The sequence below is a fragment of the Panthera pardus genome, unplaced genomic scaffold, assembly GCF_024362965.1.
Source record: "Panthera pardus isolate Hobbes unplaced genomic scaffold, ASM2436296v1 HiC_scaffold_7, whole genome shotgun sequence".
NCBI lineage: Eukaryota > Metazoa > Chordata > Mammalia > Carnivora > Felidae > Panthera > Panthera pardus.
In genome coordinates, this window is record NW_026527002.1 from 20,550,016 (window position 1) to 20,572,431 (window position 22,416).

The following is a 22,416-nucleotide window of genomic DNA, read 5'->3' on the forward strand; positions in this document are numbered from 1 at the left end:
TGCTTGCTCTTACGACCATGAGATTGTGGCCTGAGCTGAAATCAACAGTTGGACACTTAACCAGCTGAGCCACCCGGGCACCTCAACAGGATTTTTTTTTTCAACAACTGGAGTCGGAAGGGAAAGGAAAGAGTTGACGATTCTGTGGTTTCCAGGTGAGATGACTGGTATGTCATTAACCAGGACTGTAAACACTGGAGGGAACAAATGTGAGATAAATCTGGTTTGGGCCACGGTGAATTTTGATGACATTCCAGCCATCTTCCCTTGCTTTTTCTCCATAGCACCTATTACCATGTGACACATTATATACTTACATGTTTATTTATTTATTGCCTATCTCCATACCCTCCCACAACCTACAAATTTAAGCTCCCTGAGGACAGAAACCTTGTCTGGCTTTGCTGGAACCTAGATAGTGGCAAGTACTAGGGAATAAATGTTTGTTGGAGGCAGTAGCTTTATTTTTATCTTATTTAATTATCAAAACAATCCTGAGATTCTTCTCTCATTATATAGATGAAGAAACTGAGGCCTTGACAAGTTAGACATATAAGTAATATAGTAACTTGCTCAGAGTCACAAACTCTAGCAGAGAATATAATTGAATCCAGACCTTTCTAACTGCAATGCACATTTTCTTTGGATATGAGGAATACCCTTTGAGGTGGGTACTATTCAACTCTCATTGCACAAATAAGGAATCTGAAGCTTAAGAGAGTCAACTGTCTTGTCCAAAGTCATAAGCTAGGATCCAGATTTAGGTACAGAGTCTTAACTCTAGTTGCTACATTAGACTACCTTTTCCTATTAAAAGATATACTATTTGCCATCAAGGGAGTTACAATTTTGATAGTAAAGGTTAAACTTGCAGCTTTTGGAGATTCTTTTTTTTTTTTTTTTTTTTTTATGTTTAGTTATTTTTGAGAGAGAGAGAGAGAGACAGAGCATGAGTGGGAGAGGGGCAGGGAGAGAGAGGGAGACACAGAATCCAAAGTAGGCTCCAGGATCCGAGCTGTCAGCACAGAGCCTGATGCGGGGCTTGAACCCCATGAACCATGAGATCATGACCTGAGCCGAAGTCGGACGCTCAACCGACTGAGCCACCCAGGCGCCCCAGCTTTTGGAGATTCTTGAGCAGAGGAGGAACATGGAAACACTTGTCAGAAGATCTGGCTGTTATTTGTCCATTCAAATGTTTACCGAATACCTGTGTACTGGGGCATCACAGGATGGTTAGTAATGCTTTAGGGAAATTTATTTGGCACACACAGGCTAATGAGAATGAAGAATACCAGCTACAACTGCAGTTACTCAGAAATCTTTGAATCATAGTACTGAAAATGAAGAGAAAACCTAGAGAACCCTCATTCATTCATTCAGCAAATATTTACTGTACTATGTACAAAGCTCTGTGTGAGGTGCTGGGGATACAGTGATGAGTAAGCCTTCATTGCACTTAGTTTGGTGGGAAGTGGAAGTGAGGAAAGACATGAAGCTTCTTACACAAAAATTCATTTTTTGGAGGAAAGATGGCGGCGTAGAGGACGCTGGGCTCATCGCGTCCTGCTGATCACTTAGATTCCACCTACACCTGCCTAAATAACCCAGAAAACCACCAGAAGACTAGCAGAACGGAGTCTCCGGAGCCAAGCGCAGACGAGAGGTCCACGGAAGAGGGTAGGAAGGGCGGAGAGGTGGTGAGCGCTACACGGACTGGCGGGAGGGAGCCGGGGTGGAGGGGCAGCCCGCCAGCCAAGTAGAGCCCCCAAGTCTGGCTGGCAAAAGCGGAGGGGCCGGATGGAGTGTGTTTGGACAGCAAGCGGGACTTAACACCTGGAAGGTTATAAGTTAACAGCTCTGCTCAGAGAACAGGAGGGCTGGAGGACAACGGGAGGGAGAGTTGCTGAGCCCGGGGAGGACAGAGCTCAGTTTGGTGGGGAACAAAGGCGCTGGCCAGCGCCATGTCCCTCGCCCATCCCCCAGCCAAAATCCCAAAGGGAACTTGCCTGCACCGCGCAAACACCCAACGCTGTGCTTCTGCGGATCCATCCCTCCGGCGGGTCTGACTCCCTTCCAGTGCCACAGGGCCCCTCCCGAAGCGGATCTCCGAAGGAAAAGTGAGCTGAGCCTGCCCCTCGCGCCCCTGTGCACCTTGCCGATCCACCCCAGCTAATACGCCAGATCCCCAGCACCGCAAGCCTGGCAGTGTGCAAGTAGCCCAGATGGGCCACGCCGCCCCACAGTGAATCCCGCCCCTAGGAGAGGGGAAGAGAAGGCACACACCAGTCTGACTGTGGCCCCAGTGGTGGGCTGGGAGCAGACATCAGGTCTCACTGCGGCCCCGCCCACCAATGCGAATTATTCAAGACAGCACAGGGGAAGTGCCCCACAGTCCCGCACCACTCCAGGGACTATCCAAAATGATGAAAGAGAAGAATTCTCCTCAAAAAAATGTCCAGGAAATAACAACAGCTAAGGAACTGATCAAAAATGATTTAAACAATATAACAGAAAGTGAATTTAGAATAATAGTCATAAAATTAATTGCTGGGCTTGAAAACAGTATAAAGGACAGCAGAGAATCTATTGCTACAGAGATCAAGGGACGAAGGAACAGTCAGGAGGAGCTAAAAAATGCTATCAATGAACTGCAAAATAAAATGGGAGATGACCATGGCTTGGATTGAAGAGGCAGAGGAGAGAATAGGTGAACTAGAAGATAAAATTATGGAAAAAGAGGAAGCTGAGAAAAAGAGAGATAAGAAAATCCAGGAGTATGGGGGAAAATTAGAGAACTGAGTGATGCACTAAAGAGAAATAATCTACGCATAATTGGTATTCCAGAGGAGGAAGAGAGAGGGAAAGTTGCTGAAGGTGTACTGTAAGAAATAATAGCTGAGAACTTTCCTGATCTGGGGAAGGAAAAAGGCATTGAAATCCAAGAGGCACAGAGAACTCCCTTCAGATGTAACTTGAATCGATCTTCTGCACGACATATCATAGTGAAACTGGCAAAATACAAGGATAAAGAGAAAATTCTGAAAGCAGCTAGGGATAAACGTACACTAACATATAAAGGGAGACCTATAAGACTCGTGACCGATCTCTCTACTGAAACTTGGCAGGCCAGAAAGGAATGGCAGGAAATCTTCAATGTGATGAACAGAAAAAAAAATGCAGCCGAGAATCCTCTATCCAGCAAGTCTGTCATTTAGAATAGAAGGAGAGATAAAGGTTTTCCCAAACAAACAAAAACTGAAGGAATTCGTCACCACTAAACCAGCCCTACAAGAGATCCTAAGGGAGATCCTGTGAGACAAAGTACCAGAGACATCGCTACAAGCATGAAACCTACAGACATCACAATGACTCTAAACCCATATCTTTCTATAATAACACTGAACGTAAATGGACTAAATGCGCCAACCAAAAGACATAGGGTATCGGAATGGATAAAAAAAACAAGACCCATCTATTTGCTGGGTCTACAAGAGACTCATTTTAGACCTGAGGACACCTTCAGATTGAAAGTGAGGGGATGGAGAACTATTTATCATGCTACTGGAAGTCAAAAGAAAGCTGGAGTAGTCATACTTATATCAGACAAACTAGACTTTAAATTAAAGGCTGTAACAAGAAATGAAGAAGGGCATTATATAATAATTACAGGGTCTATCCATCAGGAAGAGCTAACAATTATAAATGTCTATGCGCCAAATACGGGAGCCCCCAAATATATAAAACAATTACTCACAAACATAAGCAACCTTATTGATAAGAATGTGGTAATTGCAGGGGACTTTAACACTCCACTTACAGAAATGGATAGATCATCTAGACACACGGTCAATAAAGAAACAAGGGCCCTGAATGATACATTGGATCAGATGGACTTGACAGATATATTTAGAACTCTGCATCCCAAAGCAACAGAATATACTTTCTTCTCGAGTGCACATGGAACATTCTCCAAGATAGATCACATACTGGGTCACAAAACAGCCCTTCATAAGTATACAAGAATTGAGACCATACCATGCATACTTTCAGACCACAATGCGATGAAGCTTGAACTCAACCTCAGGAAAAAGTCTGGAAAACCTCCAAAAGCATGGAGGTTAAAGAACACCCTACTAAAGAATGAATGTTTCAACCCGGCAATTAGAGAAGAAATTAAAAAATATATGGAAACAAACAAAAATGAAAAGACAACAATCCAAATGCTTTGGGATGCAGCAAAGGCAGTCCTGAGAGGAAAATACATTGCAATTCAGGCCTATCTCAAGAAACAAGGAAAATTCCAAATACAAAATCTAACAGCACACCTAAAGGAACTAGAAGCAGAACAGCAAAGGCAGCCTAAACCCAGCAGAGGAAGAGAAATAATAAAGATCAGAGCAGAAATAAACAATATAGAATCTAAAAAAACTGTAGAGCTGATCAATGAAACCAAGAGTTGGTTTTTTGAAAATATAAACAAAATTGATAAACCTCTAGCCAGGCTTCTCAAAAAGAAAAGGGAGATGACCCAAATAGATAAAATCATGAATGAAAATGGAATTATTACAACTAATCCCTCAGAGATACAAACAATTATCAGGGAATACTATGAAAAATTATACGCCAACAAACTGGACAACCTGGAAGAAATGGGCAAATTCCTAAACACCCACACGCTTCCAAAACTCAATCAGGAGGAAATAGAAAGCTTGAACAGACCCATAACCAGCGAAGAAATTGAATCAGTCATCAAAAATCTCCCAACAAATAAGAGTCCAGGACCAGATGGCTTCCCAGGGGAATTCTACCAGACGTTTAAAGCAGAGATAATACCTATCCTTCTCAAGGTTTTCCAAAAAATAGAAAGGGAAGGAAAACTTCCAGACTCATTCTATGAAGCCAGTATTACTTTGATTCCTAAACCAGACAGAGACCCAGTAAAAAAAGAGAACTACAGGCCAATATCCCTGATGAATATGAATGCAAAAATTCTCAATAAGATACTAGCAAATCGAATTCAACAGCATATAAAAAGAATTATTCACCATGATCAAGTGGGATTCATTCCTGGGATGCAGGGCTGGTTCAACATTTGCAAATCAATCAATGTGATACATCACATTAATAAAAGAAAAGATAAGAACCATATGATCCTGTCAACCGATGCAGAAAAGGCATTTGACAAAATTCAGCAACCTTTCTTAATAAAAACCCTCGAGAAAGTCGGGATAGAAGGAACATACTTAAACATCATAAAAGCCATTTATGAAAAGCCCACAGCTAACATCATCCTCAATGGGGAAAAGCTGAGAGCTTTTTCCCTGAGATCAGGAACATGACAGGGATGCCCACTCTCACTGCTGTTGTTTAACATAGTGTTGGAAGTTCTAGCATCAGCAATCAGACAACAAAAGGGAATCAAAGGCATCCAAATTGGCAAAGATGAAGTCAAGCTTTCACTTTTTGCAGATGACATGATATTATACATGGAAAATCCAATAGACTCCACCAGAAGTCTGCTAGAACTGATACATGAATTTAGCAAAGTCGCAGGATACAAAATCAATGTACAGAAATCAGTTGCATTATTATACACTAATAATGAAGCAACAGAAAGACAAAGAAAGAAACTGATCCCATTCACAATTGCACCAAAAAGCATAAAATACCTAGGAATAAATCTAACCAAAGATGTACAAGATCTGTATGCTGAAAACTATAGAAAGCTTATGAAGGAAATTGAAGAAGATATAAAGAAATGGAAGAACATTCTGTGCTCATGGATTGGAAGAATAAATATTGTCAAAATGTCAATACTACCCAAAGCTATCTACACATTCAACGCAATCCCAATCAAAATTGCACCAGCATTCTTCTCGAAACTAGAACAAGCAATCCTAAAATTCATATGGAACCACAAAAGGCCCTGAATAGCCAAAGTAATTTTGAAGAAGACCAAAGCAGGAGGCATCACAATCCCAGACTTTAGCCTCTACTACAAAGCTGTCATCATCAAGACAGCATGATATTGGCACAAAAACAGACACATAGACCAATGGAATAGAATAGATATCCCAGAACTAGACCCACAAAAGTATGGCCAACTCATCTTTGACAAAGCAGGAAAGAACATCCAATGGAAAAAAGACAGTCTCTTTAACAAATGGTGCTGGGAGAACTGGACAGCAACATGCAGAAGGTTGAAACTAGACCACTTTCTCACACCAATCACAAAAATAAACTAAAAATGGATAAAGGACCTGAATGTGAGACAGGAAACCATCAAAACCCTAGAGGAGAAAGCACGAAAAGACCTCTCTGACCTCAGCTGCAGCAATTTCTTACTTGACACATCCCCAAAGGCAAGGGAATTAAAAGCAACAATGAACTACTGGGACCTCATGAAGATAAAAAGCTTCTGCACAGCAAAGGAAACAACCAACAAAACTAAAAGGCAACCTACAGAATGGGAAAAGATATTTGCAAATGACATATCGGACAAAGGGCTAGTATCCAAAATCTATAAAGAGCTCACCAAACTCCACACCCAAAAAACAAATAATCCAGTGAAGAAATGGGCAGAAAACATGAACACTTCTCTAAAGAAGACATCCAGATGGCCAACAGGCACATGAAAAGATGCTCAACGTCGCTCCTCATCAGGGAAATACAAATCAAAACCACATTCAGATATCACCTCATGCCAGTCAGAGTGGCCAAAATGAAGAAATCAGGAGACTATAGATGCGAAGATGTGGAGAAACGGGAACCCTCTTGCACTGTTGGTGGGAATGCAAATTGGTGCAGCCACTCTGGAAAACAGTGTGATGGTTCCTCAGAAAATTAAAAATAGACCTACCCTATGACCCAGCAGTAGCACTGCTAGGAATTTACCCAAGGGATACAGGAGTGCTGATGCATAGGGGCATTTGTACCCCAATGTTTATAGCAGCACTCTCAACAATAGCCAAATTATGGAAAGAGCCTAAATGTCCATCAACTGATGAATGGATAAAGAAATTGTGGTTTATATACACAATGGAGTACTACGTGGCAATGAGAAAGAATGAAATATGGCCCTTTGTAGCAACGTGGATGGAACTGGAGAGTGTGATGCTAAGTGAAATAAGCCATAGAGAGAAAGACAGATACCATGTTTTCACTCTTAGGTGGATCCTGAGAAACGTAACAGAAACCCATGGGGGAGGGGAAAAAACAAACAAACAAACAAACAAACAAACAAAAATAGGTTAGAGTGGGAGAGAGCCAAAGCATAAGAGACTCTTAAAAACTGAGAACAAACTGAGGGCTGTTGAGGGGTGGGAGGGAGGGGGGTGGGAGGGCACCTTTTGGGATGAGCACTGGGTGTTGTATGGAAACCAATTTGACAATAAATTTCCAAACAAAAAACAAAAAAAGAAAAAGAAAAAAAAATCATTTTTTTTTTTCCCACTAAGACAAGGACCATGAAAAGCATAGAGTGCTAACACAGTGCATTATGTCAACCTAACATAGTCTAAGGGGCCAGGGACAGCTTCCTTGAAGAAATATTTTGGAAGAGTTCATCCTGAACTCTACAGCATGAGTGAAGATAGCTTGGTAAAGAGGAGAGGGATAAGTGGGACACTTAGAGGAAAACCTGCATGAAAGCCAGGGGGCAGAATGAATACAACCCATCTGGCTAGGATGGGAGAAGGGTTGTAGATGAGGTTGATGAGACAAGTGGAAGCCACAAATGCAAGACCTTCTAATTTTAATTTTGAAAATACTATTCCTGCCACATGGGGGAGAATGGATTAAAGAAGGACAAAAACAGTTCCAGAGAAGCCTTTAGGCTTTCTAGAAGCGTAAGCAAGAGTCATACTGGTGCAGTCTGGGCGACAGAAGTGGACATGGAGAGATCCTCCAAATGGCATGGAAGTGTGTGCAGGAAGCTGAGAAGTGGCAGGAAGGGTGCTAAGCATTTGCACTGATCAAATATGGGGATGGTTCTGTTTACCAAGATATGGATGACTGGAAGAGGACCAGGTTTGGTGGAAAGCACAGGAGTTCAGCTTGTGAAACACTGAGTTTCAAGTGGCTGTGTCATCCAAGTAGAGATTTAAGAAAAGGAGCTGGATATCCTAGTCTGAAGATCAAGTTTGTATTTTACCTAAACTGGAGCTATAACGTTGGGAGCTATTAATGGATAGATAATACGTGAAGCCAAGGAAGTAGACAAGATCCCCTAGATGGAGAATATAGCATGAGAACAGAAGAGAAACTCCGATTATATCCTGAGGAACTCACACACTTAAAGATCTGGTAAAGAGGCTGATTCTATAAAGAAGATTGAGAAATAATAGCTAGAGAGGTAAGAGGAAACCAGGAGACTGTGGTGTTAGTAAATCGAGGGAATGGTCAATAGTGTCAAAAGGTACTGAAGTCCAAATAAGATAGGAATGGAGAAATGCCATTAGGTTTGGTGATATAAGCACCACCTGTGATCTTAGAACTGTTTTGTGCAGAACAAGTGGATACCAATATCTGATCTCTTATTTGTACCAAATTAATATTCATCTCTTGCCACCTGACTTCTACTTTATAGAGTAACATCATCTGCACGTTATTCTAGCTCCACTGTATGAATTGGTCATATATATGTCATATATGAGTGATTCCACTGGCCATTTCACCCCATGAGTTGACGTGAGTGGTAACATAAGCAGTATAAAGTGGGAGACTGTGAAAGTTTCCCTTAGTCACTTCCAGGTTCTCTATGTCCCTTTTACCACAAGCACTCTGCTACAGTGAAAGTGATTCCAGTGTTTAAAGATACAGTATGTATTTTTCATACAACATGGCCCCTAAACGCAAGCCAACTTCGTCATCTGGTTTTCAAACAGGACCAGCCATCTGCTTCATTGCTGGAAGAAAAGCAGGCTGCACTGAACTCATTGTTAGATAGTACACGACCTCCAACTCAGTGCCTCCTAAGAGACTTCTCAGGGTAATTCTGACTATATTCCATTTTATCATGGTACTGACGTGGGAACTAGTTTAAGATGACACGCTGAAGAGAGAAGAAATGCCTAGGACTTCCTGGGGTGAGGGAGTCCCAGCCAAGACAGACTCTATCCTAGCTCTGAGGTATGTTTTCTGCTGAATTTTCTATCCTTCTAGTTCTGGAGGCAGCCCAAAGTAAAGCTTTTGTACCTACTTGATCCTACCTTGTTACTCTGAACTTAAGTTTTGTTTTCCTGACTTTAGCATTTCCGATTCCTTAAGTTTTGTTTTCCTGACTTTAATACTTCCACTTCCTTTCATCCTGCTCCATCTAACATTGAGCAAATACAGCAGACACCTCAAACGAAGACTCCAATTATTCTTACTAAACTGTTTTTGGAAATCACATCTTGAAATATACGATTAAATTCTAGGTTCAAGGAGAACTGTTATCTTATTTTTATTTTGTATTACACAGGATATATACTAAAGACGAAGCCTACAAAAACTGTTCAATGCACATTTGTGCAGTACAACACCTCCCCACTTCTGCAGAATTACACTAAAACAATGCAGCTGAATAAGAGAAAAATCTTAGAAATACAGATAGGTTATTCCACCAACAAAATAACTTAAATGAAGCCACACAATAGTAACAAAACCCAAAATCTGTTAGTGGGCTCCTCTTTCCCAAGAGCTGGCGGGGAGGGGGGGGGGGGAGCTCTAGACTTGAGCAATTTGCAAGCAAGAAAATCCTGCCCTCTGCTGCTGAATTAAGAAAAAGGTCTCAGCACAAGAAATCTACTTTCCTGAAGGGCAAGTTATACTCTGAGCAAAACACTAGGTCAAAGGCAGAAGGTGAGCAAAGTAAACGCTTTTCTGGATTACTAACTCTAGGCGATCCTAATTTCTCAACATCTTAAATACACTCACTCTGACATTGAATGCAAAGTAAGTGGGGTTTCAAAAACAGGAAGGTTCTCCCTCCCCCATTATTTCTCCCCCATCGGCTATTTGTCAGTTAGAGGGGCTACCACCCGGTACTACAGTGATTTAGGGGATGGCTGGAATCGGAGCGTCTGACGGTGGTCCTGAGTGGGGCAGCCTGGCCCGGGCAGGTCACCGAGCTCCAGGGTGCCGGCTCACAGCCTCTCCGTCTCCGGAGAGCAGTTGTCGCAACCCCAGTTCCGTGTGTCCCGCAGGCCCGGGTGTTTGTCGGAGAGGAAGAGGGACGTTTACCTGCTGCCGATCCCTACCAAGTAGGTGTTGGTGCCCTGCAGGGTCATGGGTCCCGGGTTACAGCCCAGAACGCGCACCACCCTGCTGGACAGCCGCTCGATGCGCTGCAGGACAGTCGACATCTCGGTTTCCGCCACCCGCGACGCGCGGAGACCAGAGCGCGGAACTGGTGACTGGGCTCGGGGCGGGGCCGGCAGTCAGCTGACGCCGCGCTCTCCAGACGGGAGGAGAGCTCAGCTGTGCTGGGGGCGGGGCCAGAGGTCAAAGGACGCCTCCCGGGCTGCGCGGGCACCGGCGGGAGGGCGGGCGAGCGAAGGCGCGTGGCTCGAGGCGTCTTGAGGCCGGGTTGGGTTCCGGCTCGTCGGGCGCTGTCGCCTGTCACAGAGCCTGGTGCCTTCACAGGGATTTGTGTCCAGACAGGCGAGTTCATCTCAGTGGTCCAGAGACGTTTTAACCCAGGAGGTCTCGTAGTGGAGCAAAGGGCAGGCAGGTGTGGGGTTGGTTACAAAACACTGGCACCTCGTTGTTTTTAGGCCCTGGCGGTGTGTGAGTGTGTGTGTGAGGGAGAAGGAGCTTGTGAATCTTTCATAATAGCGGCAGCTAATATTTACTTAGTCCTTACTGCTATGCTGAGTGCTTTCTCTAGACACTATTTAACCCTCACAACATTAAGACGTAGGCGCTATTTTTATGGCCGCTTTATAAATGAAAAACGGAGATTTGGAGACTTGCCCAGGTGACAGCTATGAACCCCCGCTCAGCGTCTGCTGCTTTGCCCCCATCTGGTCACGTTCAAGGAGCTTGTCCCTCCCTCCGCGGGCCGTGTTCCTGCCCAGACACCTCGGTCGGCCTTGAGGAGTTGTGTGCCTAAGACCTAAGGGAGTTATTTTCTCTATAAGGAGTCCATTTCTAAGCGGTTCAGCACTAACTATCCCAGTATTAACCGCTGCTACCTATTAAAAAAAAAAAAAATCTAGTTACACGTTACCTAAAAGGAAATGCACAGATCCTATGATCAGTTTCATTGAGTTTCGGCAATCGTATGTAAGCCCTACCTCAAAAGCGATCTAGATCATCTCCACTGTCCCAGCCCGCTTCTTTTTCAAAACAAATGAGAAATTGACAGTAGATGCTTGTGGTTCTAAAATTTAGGAAACACAGTTTAACTTTTTTGTTTTGTTTCGTTTTTGTTTTGCGGGTATTTCTGAAGAAAAGACTGCTATTAATTTGTACAATATTTATTTTGCAAATCATTAGTTTACTATTCCAGATTTCTTGAAAGACACACCTGTATCATGTATAACATTTTCTTTGCCTTGTGTCTCAAAGATGTACTTTTAATGGAAAAGTGTTTCAAAAACCTTTGCTGAAATAATCGCGTAAATTATCCCCTTTGTAATAGGAAGGCTGGCAATATGCCCTTTAAAAAAAAATGTTTGGAAGAATCATAAAAATTCCCCACATCAGGCATTTTCAACTTCCCAATTTTATTTATTTGTAGCCATCACTTAATGGGTATTCAGTCAGGAAGCTACTTCCATTTTCCTTTTTTAAAATTCCTGAGCTGGGAAGTCAGCCAACCTTTGAGAAAATGGTGGAACAATAATTTCTGGGACTTGTGGGCAGCTCCATTCTTCTATCCCTCGACTTTTTGTTTTAAGTTAGAATTTCCTTTGTGGGTTCCATCTCAAGTTCTTTTAATCTGTTGCCAAGCTCTTCATTTGGCAGAGAATGGACCCAACAAATAATATAAAAGTTGAGTGACTTGATTTGAGACATTAGACACCAGCAGAAGAGGAGGAACAGAGATTGGGTAGTGAACTTGGTTTGGACAACTGAAATTAGGATGATTATGGGATATTCTGGTAAAGAAATATATAGACAGTTGGTTATATGTGTTGAGCTCAGAAGAGTTCTAAGCTGCTGATACAAAATTGTCTTTGTGGATATGTTTAGAAATGTGACTTGAAGTTAAAGCCCTTCAAGAAATAAGATGAAAGATTTTATATTCTGTTCAGTTAATTTATTTACAATCATTTATCATCTGCCTGCAATGTGCAACGTATTGTTGTAGACATATGGGGGGGGGTGTTAAAAATGTTAGTTGGCTTTCTAGAGGTTTATAACTAGGAAGGAGACATACATTATCTTATTTTAAAGCATGTGTGGGTAAATCCTAGTGAAGTATAGTTGAAGTGGTGGGATTGCAAGGGGGAAGGGGAGAATCAAATTAACTGGGAAGATCTGGGAAAGCTTAAAGGTGGTAGGGCTTTGAACTGATTCTTAAAGGACTGATAGAACTTGATCAGGTAGATGGAGGTAGGAAGGGTATTCTAAACAGTAAATAATGTTGAGAAAAGGCTTGGAAATAGAAGAACTGTAGTATTTATTTGGGGAAGAGAAATCAATAATCATATGTTCTTGGGGCATAGGGTTTGAGAAGGTATATAGTTTGAAAAAGGTAGGTGGTACTAAGTTAAAAATACTTCGTAAATTTCTTTATCAGAGTACTTCAAATTGAACAATCTCTCTCCTTCCTTTTCATACACTTTTCATCTACTTGGATATGCTGGGAAGCAAATTGTATTTTCTTGAAACTTAAATTTTGAATACAGTAAAACCTTGTAACCTAGTTAACTTATAAAAGGGGCCATGTGATTCCTTCTCCCAATGTGATAGTTATGAAAGGGTGTACTGTTAGTTCCAGTGACATAAACTCTGTTATCACTAGATGAGGAAATCCCATAATATGACTAACAGATGATTTCAGTTTCATTTTAGTATTCGATCTTAAAGGTTTACATACCCTTTAATGACACTTATTTTCAGTGAAGAAGAAATAAAAGATGCCAAGGATGAAGATTTTCCAGAAGGGACTTTGAGTTAAAGACAGCTTTTTATACTTGGCAAGTAAGTCTGTATTTTATATGTATTGAATTTGGTTAACAAACGAAAGTTTGCTAGTTTTTATTTCTTCAGATGTCTGGATTATTGCAAAGAGATCCCACACAGCGGGCAAAGGTTATTTATTTTGGCTGGCAGCCAGTTAGCCACATAGCTGGGTTGACCTTTGACTGAAATTGGATTGAAACTGTCCTATTAAGTCAGCAAGTATCACAAATTCTCTATGAAGTCAAATTTTGTAGGTGGTATTATTTGTCCTAAGGTGATAAATGGAACAGTGATTATACTGTAGGGATAGATAGGAACCATCCTTTATATAATTTATACAACTATGTGGTCATTGAAGGAGCTGGAGAGCCTCTTTATGAGAGCTGCTATGTTTATTTCCTTGCTATGTAGTTTTCTTTCCAGTTGGCATTATGTTCTGCCTGACTAAGTTAGGAATATAGAAGTTGCCATGTCAGATCAGTCTATTGAGTCTGATGTTTTGCCAATAACTTAGAAATTATTTTTGCCATTTTGTAAAATTTGTTTCAGAATTGCAAGTGACTTCCATATCCAGGCCAGGTAAAGGAAACTATCTTTGTGGGGATAGTGATTAAGAAATGTACCCATGGAGTGCTTAGGTCTGTAACGTTAAGGAAATTATCTACATTAAAGTCCGTTTACTCATTAGAGATAACTCACAAGCCTCAGAATTCTGGCCAATAATACCCTTCTCATAGAGATTTGTGAATATTAAATAAAATTGTCTAAAAATACTTCACACATAGTAAACCCTCAGCAGTGGTAGCTATTGTTACTATTATCTGTTCTTCCATTATATATGTGATATTCTTTTCCCTAGGTAGTGAAGCTTAACAAATTTCTTTTTTAAAATTAAAAATAGGACTACTCTATGACCTAACAATTGCACTACTAGGTATTTACCCAAAACGGATACAAAAATACTGATTGGAAGGGGCACATGCACCCCGATGTTCACAGCAGCATTATCAACAATAGCCAAATTATGGAAAGAGCCCAAAGATCTATTGACTGATGAATGGATAAAGAAGATGTGTATATCTATACAATGGAACATTACTCAGCCATCGAAAAGAATGAAATCTTGCCATTTGCAGTGATGTGGTTGGAGCTAGAGTGTATTATGTCTAGCAAAATAAGTCAGTCAGAGAAAGACAAATACCATATGATTTCACTCATATGTGGAATTTAAGAAACAAAACAGATGCATATAGGGGCAGGGAGAAAAAAAAGAGGGAGGCAAACCATTAGAGACTCTTAATGATAGAGAACAAACTAAGAGTTGCTGGAGGGGAGGTGGGCGGGGGATGGGCCAAATGAATAATCAGTATTAAGGAGGGCACTTGTGATGAGCACTGGGTGTTACATGTAAGTGATGAATCACTAAATTCTCCTGAAACTGATATTATATTATATATTATATATAATGATATATATTATATCAGTATATATATAATATACTATAATATATAGTATATTATATACTATATATTAACTAGAATTTAAATAAAAACTTACAAAAATACTATATTTTTTAGAATGATATTAGAACAGGGTTTGGATGCACATTGAACACATCCAGTATGACCATGGTAAGGAATTTGCCAATTTTTAGTGGAGCTTTTGTTTCTGGAGGATATATTTGAAATCTAGTACATTAGATTTTCAAACTAGCTGTTCTTTTCACCTGGAAAACTTTTCTACATGATATAGACATAACTAATTTCATTACTCATTTGCCTACCTCCTCAGTGAGGCCTGTCCTGACTATTCTAGTTAAAATTGCAACTCATAATGGGGGGCACCCGGTGGCTTAGTCAGTTGGGGGACCGACTTCAGCTCAGGTCATGATCTCATGGTCTGTGGGTTTGAGCCCCTCATCGGGCTCTGTGCTGACAGCTCAGAGCCTGGCACCTCCTTCAGATTCTGTGTCTCCCTCTCTCTTCTCTTCCCCCCCACCTTGTGTTCTATCAAAAATAAGTAAATATTAAAAAAATTAAAAAAAATAAAATTTCAACTCATGATGAGACTATCTCTACTCTCAACTCCTAGAGTTGTATTTTTTTCCATAATACTTATCACCTTCCAGTATAATATTTCATTCACTTACTGTTTTTATTGTTAATTGATTGTCTTCCTCTGCTAGGATGTAAGTTCCACAAGGGCAGGAATTTTTGTCTCTTTTGTCATTTGATATATCCCAAAAGCCTAAAATAGCACATGGTAGGTTCTAAGTAAGTATTTAATTCAATTGAACAGAACCTTCTGATTAAATCTCATCCTCCTAACCTCCATGCTTATGTTGGGCATGATGTCTTTCATTTTAAAATAAGAAGCATACTGCAAGGAAATTCATGGCCTGCTGGATAGGGAAAACTCAGATTTTAAAATTATTTTTTTCTATACTGTTGGCCACAGCATTCTTGACAGGAAAAGTAGTAATAGCGAGCTTTTTTTTTTTTTTTTTTTTTCTGTAAGAAGAGTGAAATACCTTTTCATATAATTTTGAAGACTTTTAAACAAAATACTTATACGTGGTAAAATAACGAGAACACTGTAAGTATTGGGTTGTGTGTGTTTTTAGTAACATTGCCCCCTCCTGGTTTTTAAAGTAATAAATGTTCTTTATAGAGCATATCAGGTGTTAGTCTATTCAGGCTGCCATAACAGACTACCACAGACTATGTGGCTTAAACAACAGAAATTAATTGTTTATAGTTCTGGAGTCCAGAAGTCCAATATCATGCTGCCAGCAGGGTTGGTTTCTTGTGAGTCCTCTTTTTGTTGGTTGCAGATGACTGCCTTCTTGCTGTGTCCTCATGTGAGTGTATGGGAGGAGGGTGTGTGGGGGAGATAGGTCTGTGTTGTCACTTCATTGAAAAAAAATTTAACGTTTTATTTTATTTTTTGAGAGACAGAGACAGAGTGCGAGCAGGGGGAGGGGCAGAGAGACAGGGAGACACAGAATCTGAAGCAGGCTCCAGGCTGTGTCAGCACATGGGGCTTGAACCCATGAATGCGAGATCATGATCTGGGCTAAAGTCGGATGTTCAACCAACTGAGCCACCCAGGCACCTCTGTCACTTTGTTTTATAAGCGCATCAGTCCTATTGGATTAGGGCTCGGTCCTTATTATTCCTTTTAAACTTAATTACCTCCTGAGAGGCCTATCTTTAAATACAGTCACACTGGTAGTTAGTACTTCAACATAAGAACATGCCACAGTATTTATTTTTACTTAACATTCTTGAAAGTGAAGTCAAAGATGGCAAACTCAGATGCTTATAGAGATCAGGGAGGCAGGCAAGGTAATGATGGTAACTTAACATTTATTGAGCTCTAACTGTATGCCAAGTGCTAGAGGTTTATGTGTATTACACATATTACCTTTCTTAGTTTTCACAACAACCCTGTGAGGTATATGCCATTATTATTTCCATATTTCAGGTGAAAGAAAATAAGGCATAGGCAGGTAAAAGAACATGTTTAAGGACACACAGCTAGTAGGTAGCTGTATTAGCATTGAGACCCAGCTGCTGAAATGACTGAAGTTAGGTGGCTTGCTACTGTGGTGAACTTGAGAGAGCATGCCCCCATTAGTAGGAGGCATCCACTACTAATGAAGGAATATTAGCCTATTGTAGCAGTTCTTTCAGTTTTTTGATAGCCGTGAAAAATCTGGATTTTTATATGAAATATTGGCAATTACTTAGGAAAATAAAAAAAAAACCCTGTTGACTCAAACTTTTTTTTTTCCTTTTTTTGTAGCTTTGAAACATTTTATTATAAAAACCTGGCACTCTTAAACATAAACTAATAAGAACTTAAAATTCATTGCCCATGCAGCACCTGGGTGGCTTAGTTTGTTGAGTGTCTGACTCTTGATTTTGGCTCAGGTCATGATCCCAGGATCAAGCCCCGCATCAGGCTCCATGCTGAACGTGGAGCCTGCTTGGGATTCTCTCTCTCTATCTCTCTGCCCCTCTCCCCAACTCTCTCTCTCTCTCTCTCTCTCTCTGTCTCCCTAAAATTAAAAAAAAAAATCATTGCATATTTACTTCATTTTTTAGCTTGACCTTGTAGTAAATCTTTAGCTTCATTGATTTTGGCTGCTGTAAGGAGATCCTCTCTTGTCTAGGTGATTTAAAATTGTAATTCGTTGATGAGCATCTCTTATTTTTCCTTTATTGGCAGTAGAACTTATGCCTACTACTTATTTTTTATTTTTATTTTATTATTATTATTATTATTTTTTTTTTTTTTAGCTTACTCCTGCTATTAGTGCTGCTTCTCATTTTGTCATTTCGGGTTCAAACCCACCTCTGTAATAGCGACCACTGAAGGCAGATTTTGGTAGACTTTGAAAAGCTTGTTTTGCTTTAGGCTCCGTATGGTTTATGGCTTACAAAATTATAACAGCCTGCAAATCCTGCAGCAGTAATGGTCAATCCATTTGCTACCACTGTACTGGCTCTGGCTCTGGGTCTGGTTTAAGTCCCCTGCTTCTACCCAGCCTAGAGGCTGCAGCCACCAATTCCATGCCTTTACCAGAGAGCACCACTGGCTGGTACAAAGGGCCCAGACACACACACCCCACGAAATGTGGGAGCATCTTTCAAGTCAGACAGATTTTGTCTGTGGATTGCATTCAGCCCACATTTATAAAATAGGGGTCATAATAGTAGTACCTATCTCCTAAATTTGATGTAAGAATTAATCTTACATCAAATTTAATCTTACATCAAATTTAATCTTACATCTAAATCTTGTATAAGATTTAGTTTAATGCCTGACACATAGGGCTAAGTAAATGTTAGCTAACATTAGTAGCATAAACATTTTTTCCAGTCATTCAAATTCTTTAAAAGTATAATTTACTATTATTTTTATTTTAAGAGATTATATAAGTAATACATGAGTACATATCTCTTGTAAAAAACTCCAACAATATAGAAGAGTAATTAATTACAGGATTGAAATTGCATTTACTTTCTATTCCCAACTTCCTTACTTTCTCCATATATAATTGAAAACCATAAATGCTATATTTTTCCTTCTGGCACTTGCTTTTTTTTGCTTAACATATCTTGGAGATCTTCTGAAGTCAATTTATACAGAGCTGCTTCATTCTTTTTAAAAGTTGCATAGTATATTCTTTGCTATGGAGGTAAATTAACTTATTGAACTAGGTCTCTTGTCATCTAAATAGTTTTCAACTTTTTGCTGTTCTAAAAACAGGTTTTGCAAAGAGCACATATCTTTGTACACATTTGTGACTATTTCCCTAGGCTTGATTCTTAGGTAGAATTGCTGAATCGAAACCATATAAAGTTAACTATAGGGAACAAACTGATTGTTACCAGAGGGGAGGTGGGTGGGGGGATGGGTGAAATAGATGATGGGGGATTAAGAAGTGAATTTGTGGTGATGAGCACTGGGTGATGTACAGAATAGTTGAATCACTATATTGTACACCTGAAACTAATATAACACTGTGTGTTAACTAATGAATTAAAATAAAATTTAAGAACCAGATTAAAAATTTTCACAGCTGTTGCACCTTTGTTAAATATTTTTTGGTAGTTGTGTAATGTTGCATTTTGTGAATCTACCGTTATTTACCAGTTCCTTATGTTGCCACATTTAGATCATTTCTAGTTTTTTGCCACTTTAGATAGACAAGTGATAAATATTTTTGTTAGTAGGTTATGGTTTTTAAAAGGTAAGTAGTCTGACAGGAAGTTGTCAACTAATAAGTTTATTTCTGAGGCTTTACTTTACCAAAGCTATTATAAGAACTGTATGTAGTGGTGATATGTTGTTTTTAGAAAAAGTACATGTTTGATAAAGTCATGGACTAATATTATACTCAAGATTTTTAGAATCTTTTATGTATCTTTCATTTTAGGTGTTGTCATCTGTAATGAAGATCATTGAGAAAACTGAATGAAGACTTTTAACATTGGATCTGGATAGGAGATTTAGAAAAGAAAATTAAAATTAGTCACTTTAGTTTTAGTGTTCCAATCTATAATATTTATTCTTTCTTCTGAATAAATTCAGGGAACAGAAACTAAAATTCATTGCTATCCTAATGGACACAAATATTTGTTCTTTGTGTGTGTGTGAGAGAGAGAAAAAAGTAGCTAACCAAGAGCTATAGTGATTCATAATGAAATACACTAAATTGAATTTTATGATGTCAGTTCTTGGCATTGTAATCTATATAACTGATTTAATTGTGGACATCTGGGTGTCTGTCAGGTTTTTCCATGATGGACAATATGTTTTTGGTATTTTAACAGTAAGCTTTATGTTCTTTGGAACACTTGTGGTTCAGTGTTTTAGTTATTCTTGGTTCAAGGCTGATTTAAAAAAAGCAGGCCAAGAAAGTCAACGTTGTTTTCTTCTACTTCATTGCTTGCAAGGAGGAGTTTTTACAAGGTGAGCATACACTTTTGATCATTAACACTATTTTTCCTTCATCCAAATAAAAACTATGTTTCTGTGTTTGGGTAGTGAAATGTACAAAGATCCCCTATTTGCATGTAGCACAAAGGTTACTTGCTCCTTAGTATCAGTGCTTATATGAGTCATTGCTGTACTGTTAGAATTTTCCAGATTCATTAATAGAATGTTTTAATTTACCTAATTAAGTTATTTTTTCTGATATGTATTCACTTAATATAGGAGGGAAATGACTCTTTTCTGTGCCTTGTGAATCTTCTATCTTCTATTTTATATTCCAAGCCTGATAATGTAAATATAGATTATCAGTTGCAACTCTGATAGAGCACTTAATTTTTCAAGTTACTTATGCCACTGATTTAACTAAATGAAATTTTTACTGCAATAATGCAGTAGCCATGTGCAGAACTAAAAACAACCTTAAGAATCATCTTGTTCAAAACCTTATTTTATAAAGAAACTAGTATCCAAATAGTCCTGAGAATTCTGTGATTTTCCGTATGTCTAATTTCATCTGACATTTTCATTATTATATTAAGGAATTTAATTATGTTAAAAGCAATATATATATTCTAGGTAAAGAGAAAAATTAAAGACAAATATTAAGATGATAGGATTAATTGTTTTGTTACAGTTAGATTTTGAATTTGGGCTATTTTAATAACCATCTATCTTGAGAGATATTTTAGTGGCTCTAGAAATCTAGTGAGTAGTTATTTTGTCTCTGCATATTATATTTTCTTGGGTTTCCATTGTTGCTATTCAGAAATTAAATGCCAGTCTTTTCTAAAGTTTTGCCACATTTCCTTCTGGGATTCCAAGAAAATATAAATTAGACCTCACACTATCTAACGTGAGTGTTACATGTTAGATGTTCTCAATTTTTATTTTCTGACTCTCTGTGGTACATTCTGTGAATTTTTTTCATAACTCTTTTAAAAAATTTCACTAGTACTTTCTTTTGCTGTGGGCAAAATGTTATTACATCCAACCACTGAGTTTCAAATTTTGACTATTATAATTTTTATATTTGGAAACTCTATTTGGTTCTTTTCAAGTCTGCTATGTCACTTTTTATAATTTCCTTAGTTGTTTCATTTATAATTGCAATGTCTGAAGCCTTTTCAGGTTTGTTCCAACTGGTTCTGCTTCTGCTATCGAGCACTCATATTGCCTTGTTTTCCTGTGTACCAGGTGTCAATGATCATGTTCTGGTCATTGCTCTTGAAAAAATTATTTGTGGGGCCTTCACCAAGCCCTCTGTAGAGGCTTTGAGTTTATTCTTAGGAGATGCCTAAAAGGTCTATCATATGGGATCTACATTTAAATTCTTAGCTTGAGGTTCCTTGGTCTTACTTAGGTAATGCATAACTGGTATACGACTCTGTTCCAGGAAAGTCTGTGTCAACAATAAATATACTGATCAGTTTTTAAACAAATCAGCTTATTAAGGTATAATTTTACATATGATAAGATGCACATATACATATATAAAAGATATCTTAAGAGTTTTGAGTCATTTAGTCTTCTAATCCATGAACAAGGTTTTTCTGTCCATTTATTTAGACTTTTGAAAATTTCCTTAAACAAAGTTTTGTGGTTTTTTCACGTATAGGTCTTTTTTTAAAGTTTATTTATTTACTTTGAGAGAGAGAGAGAGAAAGAGAGAGAAAGAGCATGTGCAAGAGGTGGGGGAGCAGAGAGAGAGGGAGGGAGAGAATCTCAAGCAGATTCTGCACTGTCGGTGCAGAGCCCTATGTAGGGCTTGATCTCATGAACCACGAGATCATGACCTGAGTAGAAATCAAGAGTCTAACACTCAACGGTCTGAGCCACCAGGTGTCCTTAATGTATAGGTCTTATATATGTTTTGTTATAGTTATCCCTAAGTGTTTCATTTTTTTGGATGCTATTATAAGTGCTATTTATTTTTAATTTTAATTTCTAATTCTTTATTGCTGATATATAAAAGTATAGTTTTTATTTTTTAAATGGATTTAAAAAAACTGAAGTATAGTTTATATATTAGTTTCAGATGTACAACACAGTAATTCAACTATTACATATGTTACAAAATGCTCACCAGGATAAGTGTGGTTACCATCTGTCACCACACAAAGTTATTATATTATCGACTACATATCCTATGCTGTACTTTTTATCCTCATTTATTTTATAACTGGAGGTTTGTACCTCTTACTCCCCTTCACCTATTTTGCTTATCCTCTCATTCCCTGCTTCTGGTAACTGCCAGTCTGTATTTATGAGTTTGTTTCTGTTTGTCTTGTTTTGATTTTTAGATTCCACAGATAAGTGAAATCATATGATATTTGTCTTTCTCTGACTTATTTCACTCAGCATAATGCCTTCAAGGTCCATCCATGTTGTTGCAGAATGAGCAAGAGCTCATTCTTTTATGGCTGAGTAATACTCCATTGTGGGAGTGCCTGGGTGGTTCAGTCGGTTAACTGCCAGACTCCTGATTTTGCCTTAGGTCATGACTCACGGTTCGTGAGATCGAGCCCTGTGTTGGGCTCTGCACTGAAAGCATGGAGCCTGCTTGGTATTCTCTCTCTCCCTCTCTGCCCCTTCCCCACTTCTGCACACGTGCACATGCACTCTCTCTCAAAATAAATAAACATTAAAAAAATACTCTGTTGTGAATATACTACATCATCCTTATCCATTCATCTATTGATAGATACTTTGGTTGCTTCCGTATCTTGGTTATTGTAAATTATGCTGAAGTACACATAGGAGTGCATATATCTTTTTGAATTACTATTTGTG

The 22,416-nt window shown here is 39.1% G+C and overlaps 2 protein-coding genes and 1 pseudogene across 2 annotated transcripts in view; 1 reads left to right on the forward strand and 2 right to left on the reverse strand.

Moving 5' to 3' along the window:
* Nucleotides 1-10,410, reverse strand: part of LACTB2 (lactamase beta 2) — a 32,135-nt gene extending 21,725 nt beyond the window's left edge. Inside the window, exon 1 of the mRNA XM_019453247.2 lies at nucleotides 10,228-10,410. Within this exon, the coding sequence (XP_019308792.1) occupies nucleotides 10,228-10,349 (122 nt within the window). The 5' untranslated portion in view covers nucleotides 10,350-10,410. The remainder of the gene's footprint in view (nucleotides 1-10,227) is intronic.
* A 2,641-nt stretch (nucleotides 10,411-13,051) lies between these two features.
* XKR9 (XK related 9) overlaps nucleotides 13,052-22,416 on the forward strand; it is a 38,075-nt gene continuing 28,710 nt past the window's right edge. Inside the window, exons 1-2 of the mRNA XM_019453248.2 lie at nucleotides 13,052-13,137; nucleotides 19,067-19,602. Of these exons, the coding sequence (XP_019308793.1) occupies nucleotides 19,331-19,602 (272 nt within the window). The 5' untranslated portion in view covers nucleotides 13,052-13,137; nucleotides 19,067-19,330. The remainder of the gene's footprint in view (nucleotides 13,138-19,066; nucleotides 19,603-22,416) is intronic.
* On the reverse strand, nucleotides 17,218-17,770 carry LOC109269280 (mitochondrial import inner membrane translocase subunit TIM14-like; annotated as a pseudogene).